A 23,342-nucleotide genomic window follows, 5' to 3' on the forward strand; every position below is an offset into this window, starting at 1 on the left:
ACAAACAAACAAACAATATACTATCTTATATATTCAGAGAGGTCATACGAACTGGTTTCTATTTAGATAAAATAGATTCTCTCTGAAATAAAAAAACTGCAAGAACACAGTCACACATATAAAAAAAAAAGTTGATAACACTTTTTTTTAAAACACTTTTTTTTCTTTTTCACCCACTTAATTTTGGTTTAGATAAATACCTCTTAGTTATATATTATAATATATGAACATCCTTAATTATCAACACTTCTTTATATTGAAATAACTAGTACAATTGAGTACGATCTAATCAGTCTATTGTATTAATCAGCATATCAAACAGTAGACACCCTTCATATATCACCCCATCTGTAGTATATAGTGATTATTCAGCAAACACCCTAACAAAAAATATATGTAAAACAGGTGCTGATAAATCACAATCGCCCAAACTCAGGCTTACGCTTAGACTGCGGGACCTTGCCATAAATTAATGTTTTCGTCGCTTGTGTACCCCCAAGTAACTTCTTCTTCCCACGCGAAACAAAAGAAACCAGCCCAACGCGCACACCACTTTTTCCCTTTCGGAGCGTAATTGATAAATTTCCATCTTTTTTCTTGCTTTCGCGCTTCTATGAGCTGAGTTAGGTTGATCGCTGTTCCGAAGAATCCATTCACAGTGCTTAGCAAGCAAAGCTAGTCCTTACCTAAAATTTTTCACTACTTTCTGAACAATGCTAGATCTAAATAAATGAAAACATCTATATATATACTTACGGTTCTATCTATATCTGCCATATCTTAGGTGTCATACATCCTTTATGTTGTTGTGTTCCACTGTTATATTATAATTTATTTTGATATCAGAAGATACCTAACTAACAAACTGGGCAACACAATATTTCATTTTTATCGACAATGACAGGAACTGCTGCTTTATGTTTGAATGAACCTTCAACTAATTTTATGGCAAACTATGACGCCTATTACACACAGAATCACGACCAGCCATTGGTACTAGATAGACATATCTTGTTTGGGACCGCGGATTCCATACTGAATCATCCAGATACGCTGACCGCCAATAATGTTCGTTTTTTCATCGGGATCGACATTCCAACTACTCAAATGGCAGAATTGTATGACTCCGAGATTATATCGGGCCTATATGGATCCAGGGAAGATATAGTCATGGTAAATTTTGATTCACAATTTTTGGAAGATTTCGTTGTGTCAGACTTAGAGACCCTGAATACAAATTTACAAAACGATTCACGTTTGGTGTCGTATTTATGGAATAATTCACAATTATTGAAAATGATGGCAACACAACTGGCGAAGGATACTGTTGATACTTCAAAGATACTTCACAGGTATGTGAATGTTTACAAGAGATGCAACAGTTTTGCAGTAGATCATATTGAAAAATTCCAATCGTTCAATGATTTAATGACATTGTTCAATATGACAAACTCTCAAGGGAAAGTATTTGTCTTTAGCGATTCCACCACAAATGAAAACATGCTAACTTTGCTAATATCTACTATGTTGAAGAGAGACACTTCAATGAAGGTACAGCAAGCATATCATTTCGTAACAAATCTCATGGATACTCCAGCCGACAACGTCAGGGTGGAGAGAATCTTCCTATGTAGTGGTCTAACAAACTATGTGGAGTCTGTGAAAAGGTTTAACTCAATAAATGGAAGAAGACAGCTGGTAACTAATAATTATAATTCGGCCACTTCGTCGTATGCTCATGCGAATATGTCTAAAAGATCCATGCGTTATACAGATTCTTCTAACATTGCCACCACAACTACCTCCACCACTAATGATAATGACCATGCTGGTCAGACAGCTACCGGTAAGAGAGCTCGTTCCGATTAATGATCTGATATCAAACTATATTCATTGCATCTGCACCACTAACGTTCCCCTTAAAATAACTGATTTAAGATTTAATATTTTTCATATCTTTTTTTTTTTGCACAGGGGAGGGGAGTTTTTTTTTCCCTTAAGTATATATAAACGTACATAAGTCCACTAATATGTAATAATGATCTGTACTCTAATTAATGTAAAAATATCCTGTTTTTTTGAATTAGTAAATTTATCGACCTTATAATGCCAGGTTTATCAAATGTGATGATTACTTAATTTTTATTATGGTATCGCTCTCCACGTACGTCGCGATAATTAAGTATATTTTTTCTCTCTCTTTGCCGTCTGGAAAAGTTTGAAGAGACGAAAGCAAAAAAACGATAAAAAAAATTTATTTTTGGTGGTGAAAAATTCGATCCATCGATGCCAGCTTGAAAAACAGTATTATGTTATCCTTACAATAACCTTTTAAAAAAGAGAAGGCCTTGGATCTTTTACAATTTCTATTTATTCATTCTTAAATAAGTTAAATAGATATCCCTCCGTTAAGAGTCCAATACTATTGTGAGTGTGAAGAAAATGGCTAAGAAAAATAAGAAGAACCAGGATAACTACTGGGATGAAGATTTTGAAGAAGACATGCCTCAAGGTGAAGAGGTAGGCGAATCTACTACTACTGAAAACACTCCCGCTCCAGATGACTCCAATGCTCCAACTGAAGCTGGTGCCGAAGATGTTGTTGAAGATTTTATGTCTGCTTTGAAGAGTTCCAAGAAGAAACAAGCTAAGAAAGTTGAAGATGAAGAGAACAAACCAAAATTGAAATCTAAGAAAGAAAAGGAAAAGGAAAAGAAGGAGAAAGAGAAAGAAAAAAAGAAGGAACTTGCAGCAAAGAAGAAGGCTCAACAGCAAGCTCAAAAGGAACAAAACAAGGAGTTGAACAAGAAGAACGCTGAAAAGCTTGCTGCTGAAAAAGCTGCTGAAAAGCAAAAGAAAGATGATTCTCCAACACCAACTTCTGCTCCAAAGGCTAAGAAAGGTGGTAAGAAGGTTCCAGCTGGTTTAGCTGCTTTGAAAAAACAATTAGAGTTGAAGAAGCAATTGGAAGAAGAAGATAGATTAATTAGAGAAGAAGAAGAAAGATTAGAAAAGGAAGAAGAAGATAGATTAACTAAGGAAGCCGAATCTAAAGAACAAGAACAAGCCGCAAAGAAGGAAAGAGAAAAGGCCAAGAAGGAAAGATTAAAGGCTGAAGGTAAATTATTGACTAGAAAGCAAAAAGAAGAGAAAAAACTATTGGAAAGAAGACGTGCCGCTCTATTATCTGCTGGTAATGTTAAGGTTGCAGGTTTAGCTAAGAAGGAAAATGGTGACGATTCTGCTCCAAAGCCAAAGAAGGTTGTTTATGGTAAGAAGAAAAAGAGAACCACTGATAATGACGAAACTTCTGCAAAGAGTACTACTATCACCAAGAAAGCTGAATCCACCGAAAAGGTTGCTAATGAAGAAGAAGAAGTCTTGATCGATGATTGGGAAAACCTTGATCTTGGTGAAGATGAAGAAGAAGCTCCTGAAACTAACGAAGTTACTCCTGAAACTGCCACCGAGACCGAAGCTACACTTGAAACTTCCGAATCTGTAGCTAAGAGCAATCCAGATGAAAAAATTGAAGAAATTCCAAGAGCGGTTGCAACCAAGACCAAAGAAGGTGATCTACGTTCTCCAATTTGTTGTATCTTGGGTCATGTTGATACTGGTAAGACCAAGTTATTAGATAAGATCAGACAAACTAACGTTCAAGGTGGTGAAGCAGGTGGTATTACCCAACAAATCGGTGCCACTTACTTCCCTATTGATGCTATTGAAAAAAAGACTGCAACTATGTCCAAGTATGAAAAACAAACTCTTGATGTCCCAGGTCTATTGGTTATCGATACTCCAGGTCACGAATCTTTCTCCAACTTGCGTTCCAGAGGTTCCTCTTTGTGTAACATTGCTATTTTAGTCATTGATATCATGCACGGTCTAGAACAACAAACTATTGAATCCATTAGACTTTTGAGAGATAGAAAGGCTCCATTCATTGTTGCACTAAACAAAATCGATAGATTGTACGACTGGAAAGAAATTCCAAACAATAACTTCAGAGACTCTTTCGAGAGTCAAACTAGAGCTGTTAAGGACGAATTTGAAACTAGATTGAACTCTATTCAAATTGAATTGGCTGAACAAGGTTTGAACTCTGAATTGTACTTCAAGAACAAGAATATGGCTAAATACGTTTCCATTGTTCCAACTTCTGCTGTTACTGGGGAGGGTGTTCCTGATTTATTGTGGTTGTTACTAGAATTGACCCAAAAGAGAATGTCTAAACAATTAATGTACCTATCTCACGTCGAAGCTACCGTTCTTGAAGTTAAGGTTGTTGAAGGTTTCGGTACTACTATCGATGTTATTCTATCCAATGGTTATCTAAGAGAAGGTGACAGAATTGTTCTGTGTGGTCTAAATGGCCCAATTGTTACAACTATCAGAGCCCTACTGACTCCACAACCATTACGTGAGTTACGTTTGAAATCTGAATATGTTCATCACAAGGAGGTCAAAGCTGCATTAGGTGTTAAGATTGCTGCTAATGATCTAGAAAAGGCTGTTTCTGGTTCCAGATTATTAGTTGTTGGTCCAGAAGACGATGAAGAAGAACTTTGTGACGATGTTATGGATGATATTACTGGTCTTTTGGACTCTGTTGATACATCCGGTAAGGGTGTTGTTGTTCAAGCATCGACTCTAGGTTCCTTAGAAGCTTTGTTAGATTTCTTAAAGGATATGAAGATTCCTGTTATGTCTATTGGTTTAGGTCCAGTGTATAAGCGTGATATTATGAAGGCTGGTACCATGTTGGAAAAGGCTCCAGAATATGCTGTTATGTTATGTTTCGATGTCAAGGTTGACAAGGAAGCTGAGCAATACGCTGAACAAGAAGGTATTAAGATCTTCAACGCTGATATTATTTACCACTTATTCGATGCCTTTACTGCTTACCAAGAAAAACTATTGGAACAGCGTCGTCATGATTTCCTAGATTTCGCTATTTTCCCATGTGTTTTACAAACTCTACAAATTATTAACAAGCGTGGTCCAATGATCATCGGTGTCGATGTTCTTGAAGGTACGCTGAAGGTTGGTACTCCAATTTGTGCTGTTAGATATGATCCGCAAACTAAGGAAAGAAACGTACTTATGTTAGGTAAGGTTATATCTCTAGAAATTAACCATCAACCTGCTAATGAGGTTAAGAAGGGTCAAACTTCTGCCGGTGTTGCTGTCCGTTTGGAAGACCCATCTGGCCAACAACCTATCTGGGGTAGACATGTTGACGAAAGTGATACATTATACTCTATGATCTCCAGAAGATCCATTGATACATTAAAGGATCCTGCATTCAGAGATCAAGTCCAAAGATCAGACTGGGTATTAATCAAGAAATTGAAGCCAGTTTTCGGTATTGAATGATCTAAAAATTCTAATGAGGAACATATTTTATCAATTTCTTTTGATAGAAAAAAATAATAATTCATTTTAACTACGTATATAACCCACTTAGCCTTTGTCTTTTATAACATGTATATTGGCCTTAATTTGTATATCTAATTTCAACGCATTGGGCTTTTAAGAAAGAAAATATTTGGCAAGCAAAATTTATTTATAATAATTTATATTTGATATCGCTAATTATAGTTTTAATCTCTATTAATATGAATATCAAAATGAGTGCGAAGAGGTTGTTCAATTCCATCTTTCAGTGTTAATTCTGGAATCTTATAATCACCGTAATTTTGTTTCCTGTAGTTAATCGGTTCAATATTGGCAATATTGTCCATACGTTCCAAAATATCCTTCTCAGCTTGATCATATATTTCTGTGCTTTTCGAATCTACCCTAAATATAACAACAGGTGGCAAGACAGTAAAACCAGGATAGAATAACATCCCATGATTAATCGGAAAGATTATATCGTTAATGTCACCATTGATACCTCTTTTGGAAAAATGTTGTTCCCTACCTCCTGCGGTGATTATACAAAATGCACGTTTACCAGCCATCATACCCTCACCATATCTATCACCAGATCTATTTTTATTATGTTCACCAATGTTATAGGCATATCCGCTTGTAAATACCCTATCAAACCAACCTTTCATGATCGCCGGCATAGTAAACCACCATAATGGGAATTGGAAAATAACAATATCAGCCCAATTCAATTTTCCTTGTTCTGTTAAAACATCTTCTGTTAATTGATGTTCTTCGTAAGCTATTGTAGAACTTAAAACCACTTTTAATCTAGCACCCTTCTCATGATTCAAAAAATCATCTTCATCAACAATACCCTTCCATTTCATACGATATAAATCACTAACTTTTACAATGTGTCCATTTTCTTCCAAACGTTTTACAGCAGCATTCAATAAAGAATAATTAAAAGATCTCTTATCTGGGTGTGCAAAAACAAAGAGTATTTTCATATTGTGAATGGAAACACTTTAGAATATTAATTGTAATTAATGTAAACTAATCGAGACTGAAGAAATAAACCATTTATTACTTAGTTCTAAATAATAGAAATGTATATTTTTATACATATGGTCAAATGTCACATCTCTGCAATCTCCAGTACTAGTATATTTCTACCAAAGATTGAGCAAATTAATACTGATTGTTCCCATTTGATATTCTACCTAAGTCACTTTCATTACTAATCATCTGTCAAGTAAAGTTGCGTAATTATAGTCCTAAGCATAAAGTTACCGGTAAAATGTTCTCTACGGGGTTTGTACACTATAATGCGCCGAACCTATCAAGAGAGATTTTCTAATGGGCAGATCTTTGATAATTGTTCACTTTATGACATAATGCCCCAGCTTGGTTCCATCTTATGGCAATATAAGAACCGTTAACAATACATATTCACATAGTTATAGATATGTAAATATTCAACAGCTGCAAAAGTGTAATTTTGGGTTATTTTATAGAAAACAGTTTAACATTTCACTTTACCTTTTAATTAAGAATTTATTTTATTATTTAAAAAGACGTAAAATACACATACACGCTAACAAGCGAATATCTCAATCTTTCTTGATATGAATATCAAAACGAGTTTGACCCGGTTGTTCCAAACCTTCTTTTAAAGTCATCTCAGGAATATTATAGTCACCGAAGTTTTGTCTTCTGTAATGAATTGGTTCAACAGTGGCTATATTATCCATCCGTTCTAAGACAGCCTTTTCAGCATTCGCATAGACTTCTTCACGTTTTGAATCAGTTCTGTAAGTGATTACAGGTGGCAAGACTGTAAAACCAGGATAGAATAACATACCATGATTGATTGGGAACAAAATGTCATCAATTGGACCGTTTATACCTCTTTGAGAGTAATGATCGCTGCTACCACCGGTGGTGACCATACAGAAAGCACGTTTACCTTCCATTACACCTTCACCGTACCTATCACCATAGTGAGTTTCATCATGAACACCTACACCATATGCGAAACCGCAGGCAAAGACTCTGTCAAACCAACCCTTTAAGATAGCAGGCATACTAAACCACCAAACTGGAAATTGGAAAATGACAGTGTCAGCCCATTTCAATTTTTCTTGTTCTGCTATGACATCAGTAGTTAACTTGTTATCTGAATTAGCAACAAAAGATGCTTCGGCAACTTTCAATCTGGAACCCTTTTCATGATTTAAGAAATCAGTTTCATCCACATTAGTCTTCCAGTCCATACGGTATAAGTCGCTGACTCTGACCTCATTTCCTTGTGCTTCTAATTGTTTGACAGCAGCATCCAAAAGAGAATGATTAAAGGAAGCCTTGTCTGGGTGGGCAAAAACGAATAAAATCTTCATTGAATGTTTGTATAATTTAAATTTAGAATAGTGTGTGTTGTTTTAAACTTCAATCGTATTAAAACTATTGTTGTGATTAGTTTATTGATGTCCTTTTTCAATCATAATTAAAAATAAAAATAGAAATGAAGTTAATGAGTCTTAAATTTTGTTGTTAAATTGGAAGAAAATATCATCAATATTTATATCAAACAAAATCGAACTTATCAGGTTAAGTCAATGTTTTTCATTTTTAACTATTTACGTTAACTTTAATGTTATTTCGAGAAAAGACAGGTGAGATTTGCATTTATTTTCAACCTCGATGGATTACTCGGTTGCTTACTTAATATACAAAATAGTGTTTGTACGTGTATTTATCTTAATTAGATTAGGTTAGCAAAACGGACGTAAGAAAGAGGGAGACCGTAAACCGAACCGAACCGAACCGAACCGAACCGTTCTCAACACTGTAGGGAAAATTTCAGTTCCGTGATTTTTTATATATGTTTTTGATAGAGAACAGTATTGACATATCTGTTCTTTTTATGTAATAGGGAAGAAGGTTAACCTGTGCTTATTTACTTTCCATAGCAAGACCCATATACGATGATTTAAAACTCATTTGCACATGCTAATTTACTGTGGTGGTATTAGTCTTCAACCCCATTTGGACTCCCTATCTTGCCTAACTCTATTACAAAATTTTAATAATCTCTCCACTTGTCATATATTGAATTGTAAACCAGAAAATAAATAAGAATAACGCAATTGACCTCCATAATTTGATAATGAACAACAAAATTTAAAATAGACAGTTCTATTGATTACTAATATAATGACCACATGCTAGGTTGGTTACGATCATCTTATAATCCTTACGTATTATTTTACGATCATGTGATCACCACGTGACCCGAACATTTTGGTATTGAAAATTTTTTTTTTTCAATGCAAAGTTGCGAAATTTCATAATTCAAACTGATGAGCAACGGTAGATTGACATTTAGATGTCATCACATCAGACTTATTTTGGATATGTGTTGAAGTGTAATTGAATGAGTTACCAGCTATCTTTTATTAAAATCTCTATAATACTGTGCTTAAACTGCTCAAGAAAAGAAGACAATCATTGCATTACGAAAATAACTCATTTTCAACATGTCTCAAGTTAAAAGATCTGCTGAGGACATCGCTGTCGCTAAATTCATCAAGAAACATAAAAAACAACTTAAAAACCCAGTGGAAGATGGTATTTCCAATTGCATAACCCGTGTTCCTATCACTCTATACCTATCGCTGGCTCCATTATACTTACAGAACCCTGAACAAGGTATCATGAAACAACATCTAAATCCGATGGTCATGAAATATAATAATAAAGTCAATGGTATCATTTTGGGTTACGACAATCTAGAGATAGTGGATGCTGATCCACTTGCTGAAGAGACATCAAGTACGACCAAACTTGTAAAGATTACTCCAGATACACCATATGGTTTCACTTGGTGTACCGTTGAACTTTTTGTTTGGCAACCACAGGTCGGCGATGTCCTAGAAGGTTATGTATTCATCCAATCTGCCTCCCACATTGGTCTATTAATCCATGATGCGTTCAATGCAAGTATTAAGAAGAACAATATACCATCTGACTGGACATTTATACGTAATGAGGAACAATTCACCGAAGATACTGAGAACCAAGAAGAATCGAATACTGAGGACCAACCAAAGGTGCATAAACCTCATTCTATGGGCTATTGGGTTGATGCTAATGGTGAACAAATCGATGGTAAATTGCAATTCACTGTAAGGAATATTTTTACAACAGGTAGAGTTGTATCAGTGGAAGGTACTCTTCTAGAGGATAGCTTTATGGAAAACAATGCTCATCGTTCTCAAGTCGATAATCTACCAGTTGTATCTAACAAAAAAATTGTATTTGATGAAGAAGTTGAATCTGAAAATAAAGAAAGTCACCAAGAACTAGAATTACCAGAAGTCAAGGAAAACGATGGTTCCGAGATTGTTTATGAACAAAACACAAGTTCTAGTGATGATAGTAGTGACAGTGATAGCGATTGAAAAAAAACAAATAACGATAGCAACACCAACTACTATAAGAACAACAACCTCCAATCATTTCCATTTTGTCATTATAATTAAATAACAACGATTCTGTATCATACATTTATATACATCATTTCTTTAATAGATACAAGTAAGTATATTTTTTTGACTTTAATTTCGATTAACCAAAAGACACAATTTCAATATTTAAACAAATATAACTATAGGTTTTGAAAATTACTTAAAATGAATATAAAAAATTAAAATAATGATAATAGAAAGTAGAAAAGAAAACCTGTTTACACCCAGGTGAAGCTTCATAAAAATCTAGAAAAATTCTTATCTTTTAACCAACCAACATTCTCAAACGCTGCATATAATCTTGAGGCTTTGTTCACATCAATTCTACAAGCCTTTTGAGCATCAGTTCTTCTAAATGGTAAACCTTTCTTTAGTCTGTACACTTTCTCTAAGAAGAAACGTCTCTTTGAATCCAGGTAAAGATCACAAGGCAATCTTAATACTTGCGCAAGAATCAATTCTGCGGGATGCAATTGATCCTTCAAAGGGTCAAGAGATAAATTCATTGGTGAACCTTTCCATTCAATCTTTAAACACTTCGTATTACCCTTGGGAAGAGTATCAATAGACGGAGAATAATCTGGTAGTTTCTCCCAGGACATATTAGGTGTATAATTAGAGTTTCCGACAAGAACATTAGCTGAGGCTAGGGGTGAAGATAAATGTACCTGAGGTTTCTTACGAAGGGGAGTCCTTGGTTTTGTGACTCTTGGTTCTACAAAATTATCCTTTTTATTGTGGTCAATAGAAGAATCCTCCGAGACACTAGATTCGTTTGCCACTACACATCTTGTTCTATATTTTCTCTCTACATCTGAATGTAAACGGTTTCTATGAGTCTTTCTAAATTTGGTTACATTTGAATGAGATGCAATTACCGTTGTTGTAGGGCTCTCTAACTTGAACATCTTATAACTTTGTAAAAATTTATTTATAGAATGACAGTAACGACTTGTAGTTTGAGTATCTTGCCAACTTGGTAAAACTTTAATGTTGTCTTCTAGGTCACCAATTGGTACCTGACATTTCAATTGAGGCGATTGAGGTGGTGAAGGAATTGATCTATCATCTAGTATACCATCGATATAATTATTTGAAATAACATTCCCATTACTACTGGAGCTATTACTTCCCTCTTGGAAATGAGAAAACTGATTATTATTTGAAATTTCCCTCGATGCCCATTGAACCCTTCTATTCAAAGTAATTAATAATGCATCATTTTTTGGAATCGAGTTAAAGTTTTGACTGAACTCTAAAGGTTCAGGTCTAGGTGAGTTTGATTCCATTGTCCAGTTAATACGTGATTCGTTATTAATTGAGTGAATTTTTCTTTGGTTATAAAATAGAGTTAAAAATAAAATAATCCGACTTAAGATATTATATTAATTAATTGAAGATATAAGATCTAATATATTTAGTTCTAGCCGTGTAATTATCAATATATACATACATATATAAAACAAGAAATCACATTAATTAATAAACAGAAGGTAAGTATTATTTTCTAAAAATAAAAATAAAAATAAAATAGGTATTGAATGGGTAAAATTTGCTTATATACTCTTGATTCACATTTCCTATAGAAAGAAAAGAAAGAAAAATAAAAAAATAATAAATACAATACAAAATATTACAAATAACAAAAGGCATCTTACCACATATCATTTAAAGATTATTTGTTTGTCATTTGTTGACTTTGCTCTAATGGCTCATCGCATTATTTATCCTTGCTATCGATAAGCGTCAGAAACGTCAGAAGTTCCAGACTATAATCATCAATATTATTATTCAACTAAATTTTTTTATCAAAGAATTTCTTGGTTTGCGGTAAGTCATTTCCTCTTCATTTAGCAGATATAATCAAAATGGTAATGACTGTAATGTCTGGGTTCCCATCTCATCTCATTCCATCTCATAGTCCTGGCCAGAGAAAACCGCATAGAAAGGCTCACCTCCAAAAAAGAAACGACTGCTGCAGCATGCCGAACAAAAAGAAATAACAAAAGCAATTCTCGGAATTTTATGGGCTGAGAAAGTAGTGTAGGAAGTGCATATCCGGGGAGAAGTAGTGAGGGGCTTGAATGCGATAAACGCCCCTTTGAAGAGAAAGTGCGCAGCTCATCGGGATTGAGAGGTAAAACCCTTTTTGGTTTAGTACTGCTGATATTTCTCAGAGGAAGCAGTTTATATCTGCAGGAGGAAACCTCATTGCTTTTTTTCCCTCTATCTTATTTCCAGAAACGGTTATAGTACTGATTTCTTTTTTTTTTAACACAGTAAAAGTATTATGTGCAATAAGTTAAATTGATCAAGCCAAGCAGTAGTTAGAGCAGTTTAGTTTTTCAGTTCCCAGAACGATGAAGAACCATTGGGAGAAAAGCAAAAGATAAAAAAGTCACTAATATGTAAAATAATACAAAATTAGATAGACTATATTAAACTAATGGGTTGGCAGGATTGTATGCTACGTCGAAAAAGTCCTTAATCAGATCATCGATCTCATTACTTAAGGAGAAATCGTGGGTATAGTTTGTATTAACTTGGTTGACTACTTGTGCATCCAACGGGGTTTCAGTGTCCATTTCTGCCCCATACAGTTTCTTTGGAAGTAAATACTCTGGATACATCTTGTTAAAAAAAATATCACTGAAATAATCTGCTAGTTTTGTCCAAGTATTATGCATAGCTTCACTTTTATCGTCCTTCAACTCCAGTAACTTCTTTAGACAATTAATTACCAAAAGACATGCATACAGTTGGAATAAAGTAGACCGTTCGAAATTATCAAATTTATTATTGAAATTGTCGAACAATGTCTTTAGATCAGCAATGATTTCAATCACTACTGTCTTGGACTCTAAGGAATCTTCTATGAATGGTTTATTAAAAGTTAACCTTACAATATAATAATAATACCAAAAATATGAAATAGTAGGGTCAATTGAAACATCTGGATCCTTAATAAGTTCTTGTGACCATTGCAAAAATTCCGGTAAAGATTGCCTCCAGTTGTAAACCTGTGTATTAAATTTATTCAAATATTTAATCTTAGAATTAGTGTCATCACTCTCTATAAATATCTTACTCGTGAAAATTTGAACAATTCTTGATAGAATAATAAGATTCTTTAAGGGCAACGACACTTGTAAAACATGCTTACCAACAAATCTAAACTCTTCTGTACCAACTACCTCAGGTAGTTCGTTAGATTCAGGGATCGTAGAATTACTAACACTTAATGAAGCAGTTCTACCAAGCATTAATGAGATAAAATGATCTGCAATATAACAACCCCAGTAGATACGAGAACGAATTTCAAGCTCACTAGTTGTTAACTGACCCTTTGCGTCGTCTGTATACCAGACTTTTGGATCTAATTGGAATCCCATATCATAACCAACTCTAATAGCAAGACCTGAAAAATACCATGCTTGTTGGTTTTGGCCTTTACCTAATTCGTAAAACGCCAAACAAAATAATGCTTGTACTGTAGTTATACGTGCAATACTGTTTTCATCAAAAACTAATGCCAGCAGCATGGATTTACTCTTCTCGTAGTATACTTCTGACATATTTCGCAATTCTGGGGCCAACCTGCAACCTACTGCGCACATAGCGTATATCAATTCAATGGAACAATAATGAGAGCTAGCATAGTTATCTTTAGCATCATTGAAGAACCCGTATAGAAAACTCTCTCTGTGAACGAATATAAAATGACCTGGATACAGCCATCTATAAAATTTGGAAAGAGCCTTTAGAATCATTGGATCATTATTAACCAGATTAGCATGCGTCGGATCCGAAGGTCTCTTAATTACCGTAGTCTTCAAATCAGATATACGTTGTTGGTTTCTTTGACTGGTTTCTTCAATATCTCGTGAATGTGACGATACTGAACCATCAGACGATGCAAGAGAATTGACTGACGTTAAAGACGATACAGATATTGGTTTTGTTGGTCTGTAAGTTACAGGTCCCTCTGGATAGAAACTACCTTTCACTAGTGGTTTTCTTCTTATACTATCTACATTACTATTATTACCATTTGGAAAAAGTAAGGGTGGTAACGAGGTTTTCATATCGACAAGTGAAGGTAACGTTATAGTTTTTTTTTCTATTTTGGGTAGCATATGTTGACGCTGATGTGGCTGTGAATCCCCATGAATTCCTGTTGGTACGAGAGAAGAAATAGACCTTCCATTACCATTGATTTTGATACTGTCGTTTGATGATTCATTTGTAATATCCCCCGATAATACATCATTTACCATCATGCTGCGTAACATTTGTTCATTATCAGGATATACTTTCTCAACCAATTTTTTTAGATTTGTCTCTAACGATGCAATATGAGTCTCCAACGACTTAACATATCCAGATGTATATCTTTTCTTTCTTAAATCTTCTTCATTAACGTTACATTCTATTTTCAGTCGTGAGCAACTGCTACACGGATAAGCAAGGTCACACTTCTTTCTTCTCTTTCTGCAGTTTGTGCAGGCCAATCTCTTCTTTCCAGATATGCCCATTACTACAGGTCTAATATAGCTATTATCTATGGAACTGCCGTTGTCTGTTTCCGAACTGCTGCTCTTTTCTTCAGTGTGTGGAGTCATATATCAAATATATATTTAGGGCCCTTAGTTTTGTATTCTGTTATCAACCTCCTGGTTAAATTAATCTCGATTTCTAGGAGAGTTTGACCCTGCCCTCTGAAGTGGGAATATATAATTCTAAGTCACCAATGTTATCTCCTATACGTCAATAACAAGCATATTGTTATCCCTGGCTCTCTCAGAGTTCAAATTTTTATCGATGACATTTTGAAAAATTTATGTCAACACGACTTGCTAACCGCAGCGAAATTAAAAAATTTGTATACTGTCAAAATTATGTCAAGTCATTGCAATTACTACTAAAATCGATTATATGTGTTAGTGGGAACCTATATCTATAAATGAATAACCAACCTATGTATGTCGATACTTTAGTTATAAAAAAAGAATTCAGTACATAGTTTTTTAATTGCCTGATTACAATTCATCATGCTCGAACAGCAAATCATCTTCCTCAGCCATATCGGATGTTCCTTGTTGGAAAATACCGGAATTTTCAGCATTTACTACTTTTCTTACCTTATTAAGCTCTCGTAACCAATTTACTATGTATTGGTCATCATTTTGCAAGGTAATCTTTGCTTTTCCTTTCAATGTTCCTAATGGTACTTCTATTTGCAGATTGTTTATCAAATCTTGATCTATATTTAACAACGAATTTACGTCAGTAGAAAGTCTTTGGTAATGGAGCCTCAATTTATCACCTGCATTCAATTCTCTAATACGCTTTATATTGATTACGAATATTGGTTCAATAGAGTAGAAAGAAAGTCCATTATCCTGCAACATTTTTTTCCAGTAACCTTCATTCCAATATCCATTTCCCTTCATTTTAAACAAACTAAATGGCGTCTTCTTATGTTTGACTTCTTCTAAAATTGGAATAGGATCTAGGAAAGGTCCAATAGGTGACATGTATATGACATGACTAATATTATTTGGAAATAAAACATCAATAAATAGCAATTTTGAAACTGCCATTTCTCTATCACGGAATCTCTGGGGTCTTAACCAATTAGGCCAGTCGTATTCCAGCAACTTAATGCAGGCATTTAACGCCAAGCTATTTTCATTAAAGTTAGCAACAAAATCCTTGAATGATTTGGAGAGAAATGGAGAATCGAGGACCCAGAATATTGCCTCTTTCTTGACATCATAAGAATTTACAGTAGATAAGACACTCAAGACCATTTTTTTGAATGATTCCTCCTCGCTATTACTCATCAAGACTGTAAAGATGTTGACGTTCTTATCTTCAATATTTTCAATATTTGTTTCACTCGATTTCTTAACTTTGATAAATAATTTACGAGATGAAAAATCTAGAACCTCAATCTGTGGAATAGTCTTGAAATCAGAGAAACCGTATGGTGATATGCCAATAATTTCGTAACTTGAGTCATCAGGGCTTATCCTAACAGTAAAGTTCTTCCCTAATGTAGGAAAATGGAATTGACCGTAACCAAACGTTTTCATGGTTATTGTATTATCAATGACATCACCATTTGAGTCAATAAGTTCTAAAGATACGCCACCAACACCATCTACAGTTCCCTCTGATATAGTATTCTTTTCGTCGAACACATGAACATCGAGAAGAATTTCATGAATATTATTTGTTTCTGTCAAAGAAAGAATCCTTGGGGCATCTACATCAACATCAAATGACTTCGATATTTTATCATCAACAAATCCAGAATCGACTGGATTGGTAACATATATTCTTTCGATCGGAACGATTGTTAACTTTTCAGTTGGAAATAAAACAATCTTTATTCTGATAAAGTTAAACTGTTCAAACTTCGACACCAAATTGATTAATTTCTGGCTTCTCTCTTCCAATGGATCCACTATTAATAAAAGTTCAATAACGTTTGTGTTGATATATGGAGAACCGAATATTGTAAAGTCGTTTTCTTTGAAGAAATGTGATAACTCCATCCTAGGCAAAACTGTTTCAGTAGTGTACTCAATCCCGTACTCATCCAACTGTTTCGAATGATAGTACATTTTTGTTAAAATAGAGGATATAATTTCGACAGAGTCTGCATTTATTGGGGAATCAGAAAATGATTGGAATACTTTTTCCAAGGAAGCAATAGAATCAAGCGTTCTGACAGCCTCCTTTTGAATCAAGTCATCAAATTCCATTTTAGTTATAACTTCTCCTTCCTCGAACTGAATAAATCTACCATTAACGACAAAAAAGGATCTTTTGTCCAGATATAAGGTCGGAATTTGAGGTAACCATCTTTTTAAGATATTAATATCAATATTACTGACAAGCTTAGGCTCAAGATTGGTTGATTTCTTTTCGGTCTTAGTCTTGAGTATCTTTTTCAGTAGTTCCAAGACTGGCTCCTTAGAGGACAGTTTTTTGATTTTTTTCCATTCGGTAGATTTTAGGTCACCAGTATGAATTAATCTAATTCTTACCCCTTTAAACTTCATCCTAAGAAGGTTGTATATTCTGCGTACAGTATTCTTTTTGTCAAAATCATCGACAACTGTTACAGTATGCAATACGTTGTAATCGTAGTCAAATGTATATGTGACCATTCTTTCCTGATTGATGTTGTTGAGAACCTCCAAATTTTCAGAAGAATATAAAGCATCACCATAATATTCAGGCATATATTTAAGGTGCCTACTATTAGCTGATTTCATGTGGAGAATACCTCTCACGTCGACGAACCCTGAACTACCTTTATCCCGTCTTGAAGATTGAGCATTTAGTTGCTGTCTGATAAATGCAGCATCCTTCTTCATAATGTTGGATATTAAATAATTCCATGTATTCGTCCTAAAAGGGTATACTTCACCATTAACAATCAAACTTGTCTCATATATTTGCAAATCACCTACTTGTTTAGCATAATTAGGCATTTTCATAACAGAAGCTAATGTGGGATCCTTAAATTTCAAATTTCTTCCCTTTTCTTGTAACATCTCTAAGAAGTTTGGTAGTTCAGCAATATCATAACGTTTCAAATCGTATATCTTATTAATAATCTTGGCCGTTTCACTTTCATCATCCTGTACGTTTATTGAGTCCGATTTAAAATTATGCTCAGAGTTGAATGGTAATAACCCAATTCTTTGAGGATAACCTTGACTTATAATTGTAAGTGCGCGGGTTAATCCTGCAAGTGCAGCCCTATTGTTGGGATCATCAAATTTATTAAAATCAATTACAAAGATGACTTCGTTCCAATTCTGTTTGTATTCAGGTAATTCACCAAACTTCGATTTTTCGAAAAACACCGAAACATCTTTACTCAATTCATCATACTGTTCATCATTAGCAATATCGTTGAAATATATTACTGTATTTGAGAAACCTGGAATTCTATGGAAATCAATTTTGATAGGTTGTGAGGCTTGTAAATGAGGCAACGAAACTGTTGAAAATTCATTCAATAAAAGTTTAGCATTCTTCATTGGGTATTTCGAATCAATTGATTCGATTGCTTTGGATAATTGCTGTAAACTGTTATATTCTTGGTCAATTTTGTTCAATAATGTATATTCGTTCAAAGTTGAAAGCTTTAAATGCTGACCGTTTATAAATAAACCTAAGAGGTTATAATCAATACCCTTCTTAGCTAAATCTTTGATATATGAGAGTATTTTCTCTTCTTCCTTGGTGTGTAAATCCATTTTTACTAATTGTGACGCATATAATGGGAAATTATTAATTATTGAACTAGCATATGATAATGTATCAGATACATTTTTCGTAGTATAGTAATGGTTTGCGATTAACGAAGTAACCTTTAAATCTATTTTTTCCAGATCTTTCTTTGAGAATTGCAACAATTTACCATCAGGGGAAGTAAAATATTCAGGTGTATTTAATGAGAAATGAGGATTGTCTAGTAGAAGCTTCAAATCCGAATCATCTTTTAGGGATAAAGCTAATGGAAATTCATTTTTTAATTCAGCTGAAGTATTTATTTTACAAGTAGATCTCCAAAGAAATCTAAACTTTCCATCACCGTGAACAGCTTCAGCGTATAGATTTCTATGGAAATCTTCAAACTGTTCCCCCATTGGGCAACCATATAGAATGATTAAAGGTGCATCCTTCTTCGTACCTATGATCAATTCTGTAGGGTGTTCGATTATATCTCTATCTGGAACATTTGCTTGACTTGATAAGTCCTTCGATTTCAAATAGAAAACATCATCAGGTTCACTGTATATTTTACCATTCAGTATGAAATAATTTGATCCATTCAATGTTGTCGTTAACGAGGACGCCGAGAAATCAGCAGCAACACCCATGGGATACAAATTGTAATACATTTCAAACATATTAGCTAAATCTTTTTTTTTATACATTTTATTCAGTAATTCGGAAATCGCTATATTTCCAGGTAATTCATCAATCTCTAATCCCAATGCGAATGCATCATCAACCAGATCCAGAGCATCCAAACCTGTCACAAAGGGATACAATTCATTCAGTATACGTATTCTCGAGTCATCATACCTTAATACATGTTTTAAGGCGGAGAGGATTCTGACAGAGTCAGGAACACCATAATTATGTCTCAAAGTAATACCGTTTACAATGGAAAATGAAATAACGATATATATCCATAACGTAATCAAGGAAATCTTCCTACGTAAACCACCCATACTTAAAAGATCTCTTTTGGTTTTTTGTGGGAGTTCTAGTTGTATATAACTTATTTGCTTTATTCGAGGCTGTCTCTACTTTAGTTATAGTAAATGTAAAATTTCAATCATTACTTAATTGTACAAGCGGCCCTTATTTTGTGTGGGGGGGGGGGGNGTGGGGGGGGGGGGGCTACATGAATATTTCGTAGAACAAGTAGTTCTTCAAGACTTCTTTACAGTTAAGGGAGTTAGGTTCAGATACATAGGTTATACTAACTTGCAAACTGATATCGATATAGATGAATGATTAATCTATGTTTTTCAGATGTCCCCAGTAAAGAATTTACAAGCGAATTTCACAACAAAACTGGTAAAGACTTCAGATCGAAGTGCACGTACACCTCAAAGTGAGCATCTCAACTCCTATGATATACTGTCACCGTTCCTAGAACACCCCTCTCCTTCTCTATTCCAAAGCAGCTACTTTTCTGATGCTTATTCTTGTTACTTGAATCAGCACCTTGTCTTCATATAAGGAAAGGTGATCTGTATTGCCCTTCGTCTATAGTGATATTCAATCGTCCAAGATGATTTTCCCGCGTTTTTGACAGAAAAAAAAGAAAAATTTGAGCGCATCGCATTTCTTTCTTTTTCCATCTTTTGGCGGTGATGAGTTAATTGGTGAAATAATCTCTGAAAAATTTAGTTCATCAAGTCGTTGCACAGATAATAGTCTATACATTACTTGGATACACTATACAGAATATCTCTCATTTCTGACTTTTCTTTTTTATTGTGCAGGCATATCTACTTTATCATTTCAGCGATCTGTGTATTCTATCGTGTTTCCTGGTTTGTCTTCTATCTTTTTAATACTTTTCTCTTTAAGTCAGATATTCAGTTTATTTTAATTGTTATTTGAGTTTAGAACTTTGATTATTATTATTATAATTGTTATAATTATTCTACTTTCTCTCACTTCAAGACGATTTTACAACAGTTGTTCAAGAGGTCAGATATCTCGTCCATTAACAGACTTAAGACCGTTTTCTCTACCAGACACACACATATCATGTCTTCATCTCTAGGTGACAAACAAAAGTGGACTGCTACTAACGTCCGTAACACTTTCTTGGACTACTTCAAGTCCAAGGACCATAAGTTCGTTGCTTCTTCTCCAGTGGTTCCATTCGATGATCCAACTTTACTATTCACTAATGCCGGTATGAACCAATATAAGCCAATCTTCCAAGGTACCGTCGATCCATCCTCCGATTTCTATACTTTAAAGCGTGCTTACAACTCTCAAAAATGTATTAGAGCCGGTGGTAAACATAACGATTTAGAAGATGTCGGTAAGGACTCTTATCATCATACTTTCTTTGAAATGTTGGGTAACTGGTCCTTCGGTGACTATTTCAAAGCTGAAGCCGTCGATTTTTCATGGACTCTTTTGACTGAGGTATACGGTATTCCAAAGGATAGACTATATGTTACCTATTTTGAAGGTGACGCTAAACAAGGTCTAGAACCAGATATCGAAGCTCTGGAACTATGGAAGAACGCCGGTGTACCAGAAGATCATATCCTACCAGGTAACGCCAAGGATAACTTCTGGGAAATGGGTGACCAAGGTCCATGTGGTCCATGTTCTGAAATCCATTACGATAGAATCGGTGGTAGAAATGCCGCCTCTTTGGTTAACCAAGATGACCCAGATGTGCTAGAAGTATGGAATTTGGTTTTCATGCAATACAACAGAGAAGCAGATGGCTCTCTAAAGTCTCTACCATCAAAGCATATTGATACTGGTATGGGTTTCGAAAGATTAGTTTCCGTCTTACAAGATGTTAGATCTAACTACGATACTGATGTTTTCCAACCTTTATTCACCAGAATCCAAGAGATCACTCAAGTGAGACCATATCAAGGTAAGTTTGGTGAAGAGGATACCGATAACATTGATACTGCTTACAGAGTGTTGGCTGATCATGTTCGTACTTTGACTTTTGCTCTATCAGATGGTGGTGTTCCAAACAATGAAGGTAGAGGTTACGTTTTAAGACGTATCTTAAGAAGAGGTGCTCGTTACGCTCGTAAATACATGAACTATCCAATAGGGAACTTCTTCTCCACTTTGGCCCCAACTTTGATTGACCAAGTTAAGGACATCTTCCCAGAAGTCGCCAAGGATCCATCTTTCTTGTTTGAAATTCTAGATGAAGAAGAAGCTTCTTTCGCTAAGACTTTGGACCGTGGTGAAAGATTGTTCGAGAAATACGCTAAGACTGCTTCTGAAACTGAATCAAAGACTCTAGATGGTAAGCAAGTTTGGAGACTATACGACACTTACGGTTTCCCAGTTGATTTGACCGAGTTGATGGCCGAAGAACAAGGTCTAAAGATCGATACTGTCGGTTTTGAAAAAGCTAAGCAAGAGTCCTACGAGGCTTCCAAGAGAGGTGGGAAGAAGGGTAATGATGACTTGATTAAGTTGAACGTTCACGAATTGAACGAATTGAACCAAAATAATGTTGCTAAGACTGATGACCATTTCAAGTACGGCTTTGATGACGTCGAGAGTAAGATCTTGAAGCTACATGACGGTGAGAAGTTCGTTGACAAAATCACCGAATCAGGTAAGAAGTACGGTGTCTTGCTAGACAAGACCTGTTTCTACGCCGAACAAGGTGGTCAAGAATACGATACCGGTAAGATTGTCATCGATGATGTTGCTGAATTCAATGTTGATAACGTTCAACTATATAACGGCTTTGTCTTCCACACAGGTACTCTTGAGGAAGGTAAACTATCTGTTGGTGACTCCATCATCGCCTCCTACGATGAACTACGTCGTTTCCCAATCAAGAACAACCACACAGGTACTCATATTCTAAACTTTGCTCTAGAGGCCGTTCTAGGTAATGGTGTCGACCAAAAGGGTTCCCTTGTCGCTCCAGAAAAGTTGAGATTTGATTTCTCTCACAAGAAGGCTCTAACTATGGATGAGCTACGTAATGTTGAAGAAATCTGTAACAAACAAATCAAGGACAACTTACCAGTTTATTACCAGGATGTTCCTCTAGAATTGGCCAAGTCTATTTCTTCTGTTCGTGCTGTTTTTGGTGAAACTTATCCAGATCCAGTCCGTGTCGTCTCTATTGGTAAGCCAGTTGATGATTTGTTGAAGGACCCATCAAGTGCCGAATGGAAAAACTTCTCTGTTGAATTCTGTGGTGGTACTCACGTTGCCAAGACTTCCGATATTAAATACTACATCATCTTAGAAGAAAATGGTATTGCTAAGGGTATCAGAAGAATTGTCGCTGTCACTGGTTCCGAAGCTTTCGAAGCTCAAAGAATTGCTGATGAATTTGATGCTGAATTAATTGCTGCTGAAAAATTACCATTCTCTCCTCTAAAGGAAAAAAAACTAAAGGAATTAGGTGTAAGACTAGGTCAACTATCTATTTCTGTTATCTCAAAGCATGAACTAAAGGAGAAATTCACAAAGATTGAAAAGGTTGTTAAGGATGAAGTTAAGACCAGAGCCAAGGCTGAAACAAAGCAAACTTTGGATGAAGTTAAGACTTACTTCACTGAAAACCCAGATGCCAAGTACTTTGTCAAGTTTATTGACATCCCAACAAACGCCAAGGCTATCACAGAAGCTGTTAACTACATGAAGACTTCCGCCAAGGACAAGTCTATGTACTTATTCACAGGTAACGATCCAGAAGGCAGATTGTCTCACGGTTGTTACATTTCTGATGATGCATTATCTACTGGTATTGAAGGTCCAGCTCTAGCTAAAGAAGTTTCTAACATCATTGGTGGTAAAGCTGGTGGTAAAGGTAATGTCTTCCAAGGTATGGGTGACAAACCATCTGAGGTCAACAAAGCAGTTGAAGAAGTCACAAAGTTATTGAGTGAAAAGTTATGATTATATTATCTTTCAAAATCCTTTTCATTAATTTGCTTGTATAATTTTTTCGCTTAATGTATATGTATTTAGAGCATCTTATTATGTATTAATAGATTAAAGGAAATATGCTCTAAAAATTAAAAAGGCTTTAATATGATAAATCTTTAATTATTATTATAATAGTTTTTTTCTTTTATTTATCAAATTTATAATGCAGTTTAATTAAAGAAGAGAGGTAGAGTAAATAATCCTCCTAAT

At 34.9% G+C, this 23,342-nt stretch overlaps 9 protein-coding genes across 9 annotated transcripts; 4 read left to right on the forward strand and 5 right to left on the reverse strand.

Moving 5' to 3' along the window:
- Window positions 1-897: 897 nt before the first annotated feature.
- KABA2_05S02684 (uncharacterized protein) lies at window positions 898-1,869 on the forward strand (the record flags this gene model as incomplete). The annotated part of the gene is made up of 1 exon (XM_041550762.1): window positions 898-1,869. One exon carries the CDS (start codon window positions 898-900, stop codon window positions 1,867-1,869), a length of 972 nt encoding a protein of 323 aa, XP_041406696.1.
- Window positions 1,870-2,442: 573 nt separating this feature from the next.
- On the forward strand, window positions 2,443-5,379 carry FUN12 (translation initiation factor eIF5B; the record flags this gene model as incomplete). The annotated part of the gene is made up of 1 exon (XM_041550763.1): window positions 2,443-5,379. One exon carries the CDS (start codon window positions 2,443-2,445, stop codon window positions 5,377-5,379), a length of 2,937 nt encoding a protein of 978 aa, XP_041406697.1.
- Window positions 5,380-5,606: 227 nt separating this feature from the next.
- KABA2_05S02728 (NAD(P)H-dependent oxidoreductase) lies at window positions 5,607-6,392 on the reverse strand (the record flags this gene model as incomplete). The annotated part of the gene is made up of 1 exon (XM_041550764.1): window positions 5,607-6,392. The coding sequence occupies one exon, from the start codon at window positions 6,390-6,392 to the stop codon at window positions 5,607-5,609; it is 786 nt and encodes a 261-aa protein (XP_041406698.1).
- Window positions 6,393-6,995: 603 nt separating this feature from the next.
- KABA2_05S02750 (NAD(P)H-dependent oxidoreductase) lies at window positions 6,996-7,781 on the reverse strand (the record flags this gene model as incomplete). The annotated part of the gene is made up of 1 exon (XM_041550765.1): window positions 6,996-7,781. One exon carries the CDS (start codon window positions 7,779-7,781, stop codon window positions 6,996-6,998), a length of 786 nt encoding a protein of 261 aa, XP_041406699.1.
- Window positions 7,782-8,921: 1,140 nt separating this feature from the next.
- On the forward strand, window positions 8,922-9,845 carry RPA43 (DNA-directed RNA polymerase I subunit RPA43; the record flags this gene model as incomplete). The annotated part of the gene is made up of 1 exon (XM_041550766.1): window positions 8,922-9,845. One exon carries the CDS (start codon window positions 8,922-8,924, stop codon window positions 9,843-9,845), a length of 924 nt encoding a protein of 307 aa, XP_041406700.1.
- Window positions 9,846-10,147: 302 nt separating this feature from the next.
- KABA2_05S02794 (uncharacterized protein) lies at window positions 10,148-11,200 on the reverse strand (the record flags this gene model as incomplete). The annotated part of the gene is made up of 1 exon (XM_041550767.1): window positions 10,148-11,200. The coding sequence occupies one exon, from the start codon at window positions 11,198-11,200 to the stop codon at window positions 10,148-10,150; it is 1,053 nt and encodes a 350-aa protein (XP_041406701.1).
- Window positions 11,201-12,349: 1,149 nt separating this feature from the next.
- TEA1 (Tea1p) lies at window positions 12,350-14,533 on the reverse strand (the record flags this gene model as incomplete). The annotated part of the gene is made up of 1 exon (XM_041550768.1): window positions 12,350-14,533. The coding sequence occupies one exon, from the start codon at window positions 14,531-14,533 to the stop codon at window positions 12,350-12,352; it is 2,184 nt and encodes a 727-aa protein (XP_041406702.1).
- A 417-nt stretch (window positions 14,534-14,950) lies between these two features.
- Window positions 14,951-19,177, reverse strand: KRE5 (Kre5p; the record flags this gene model as incomplete). Its single annotated transcript, XM_041550769.1, has 1 exon — window positions 14,951-19,177. One exon carries the CDS (start codon window positions 19,175-19,177, stop codon window positions 14,951-14,953), a length of 4,227 nt encoding a protein of 1,408 aa, XP_041406703.1.
- A 1,054-nt stretch (window positions 19,178-20,231) lies between these two features.
- On the forward strand, window positions 20,232-23,102 carry ALA1 (alanine--tRNA ligase; the record flags this gene model as incomplete). Its single annotated transcript, XM_041550770.1, has 1 exon — window positions 20,232-23,102. The coding sequence occupies one exon, from the start codon at window positions 20,232-20,234 to the stop codon at window positions 23,100-23,102; it is 2,871 nt and encodes a 956-aa protein (XP_041406704.1).
- Between the last annotated feature and the right edge of the window lie 240 nt (window positions 23,103-23,342).

This window comes from Maudiozyma barnettii (assembly GCF_903064755.1).
Source record: "Maudiozyma barnettii strain CLIB 1767 genome assembly, contig: KABA2_05, whole genome shotgun sequence".
Taxonomy (NCBI): domain Eukaryota; kingdom Fungi; phylum Ascomycota; class Saccharomycetes; order Saccharomycetales; family Saccharomycetaceae; genus Maudiozyma; species Maudiozyma barnettii.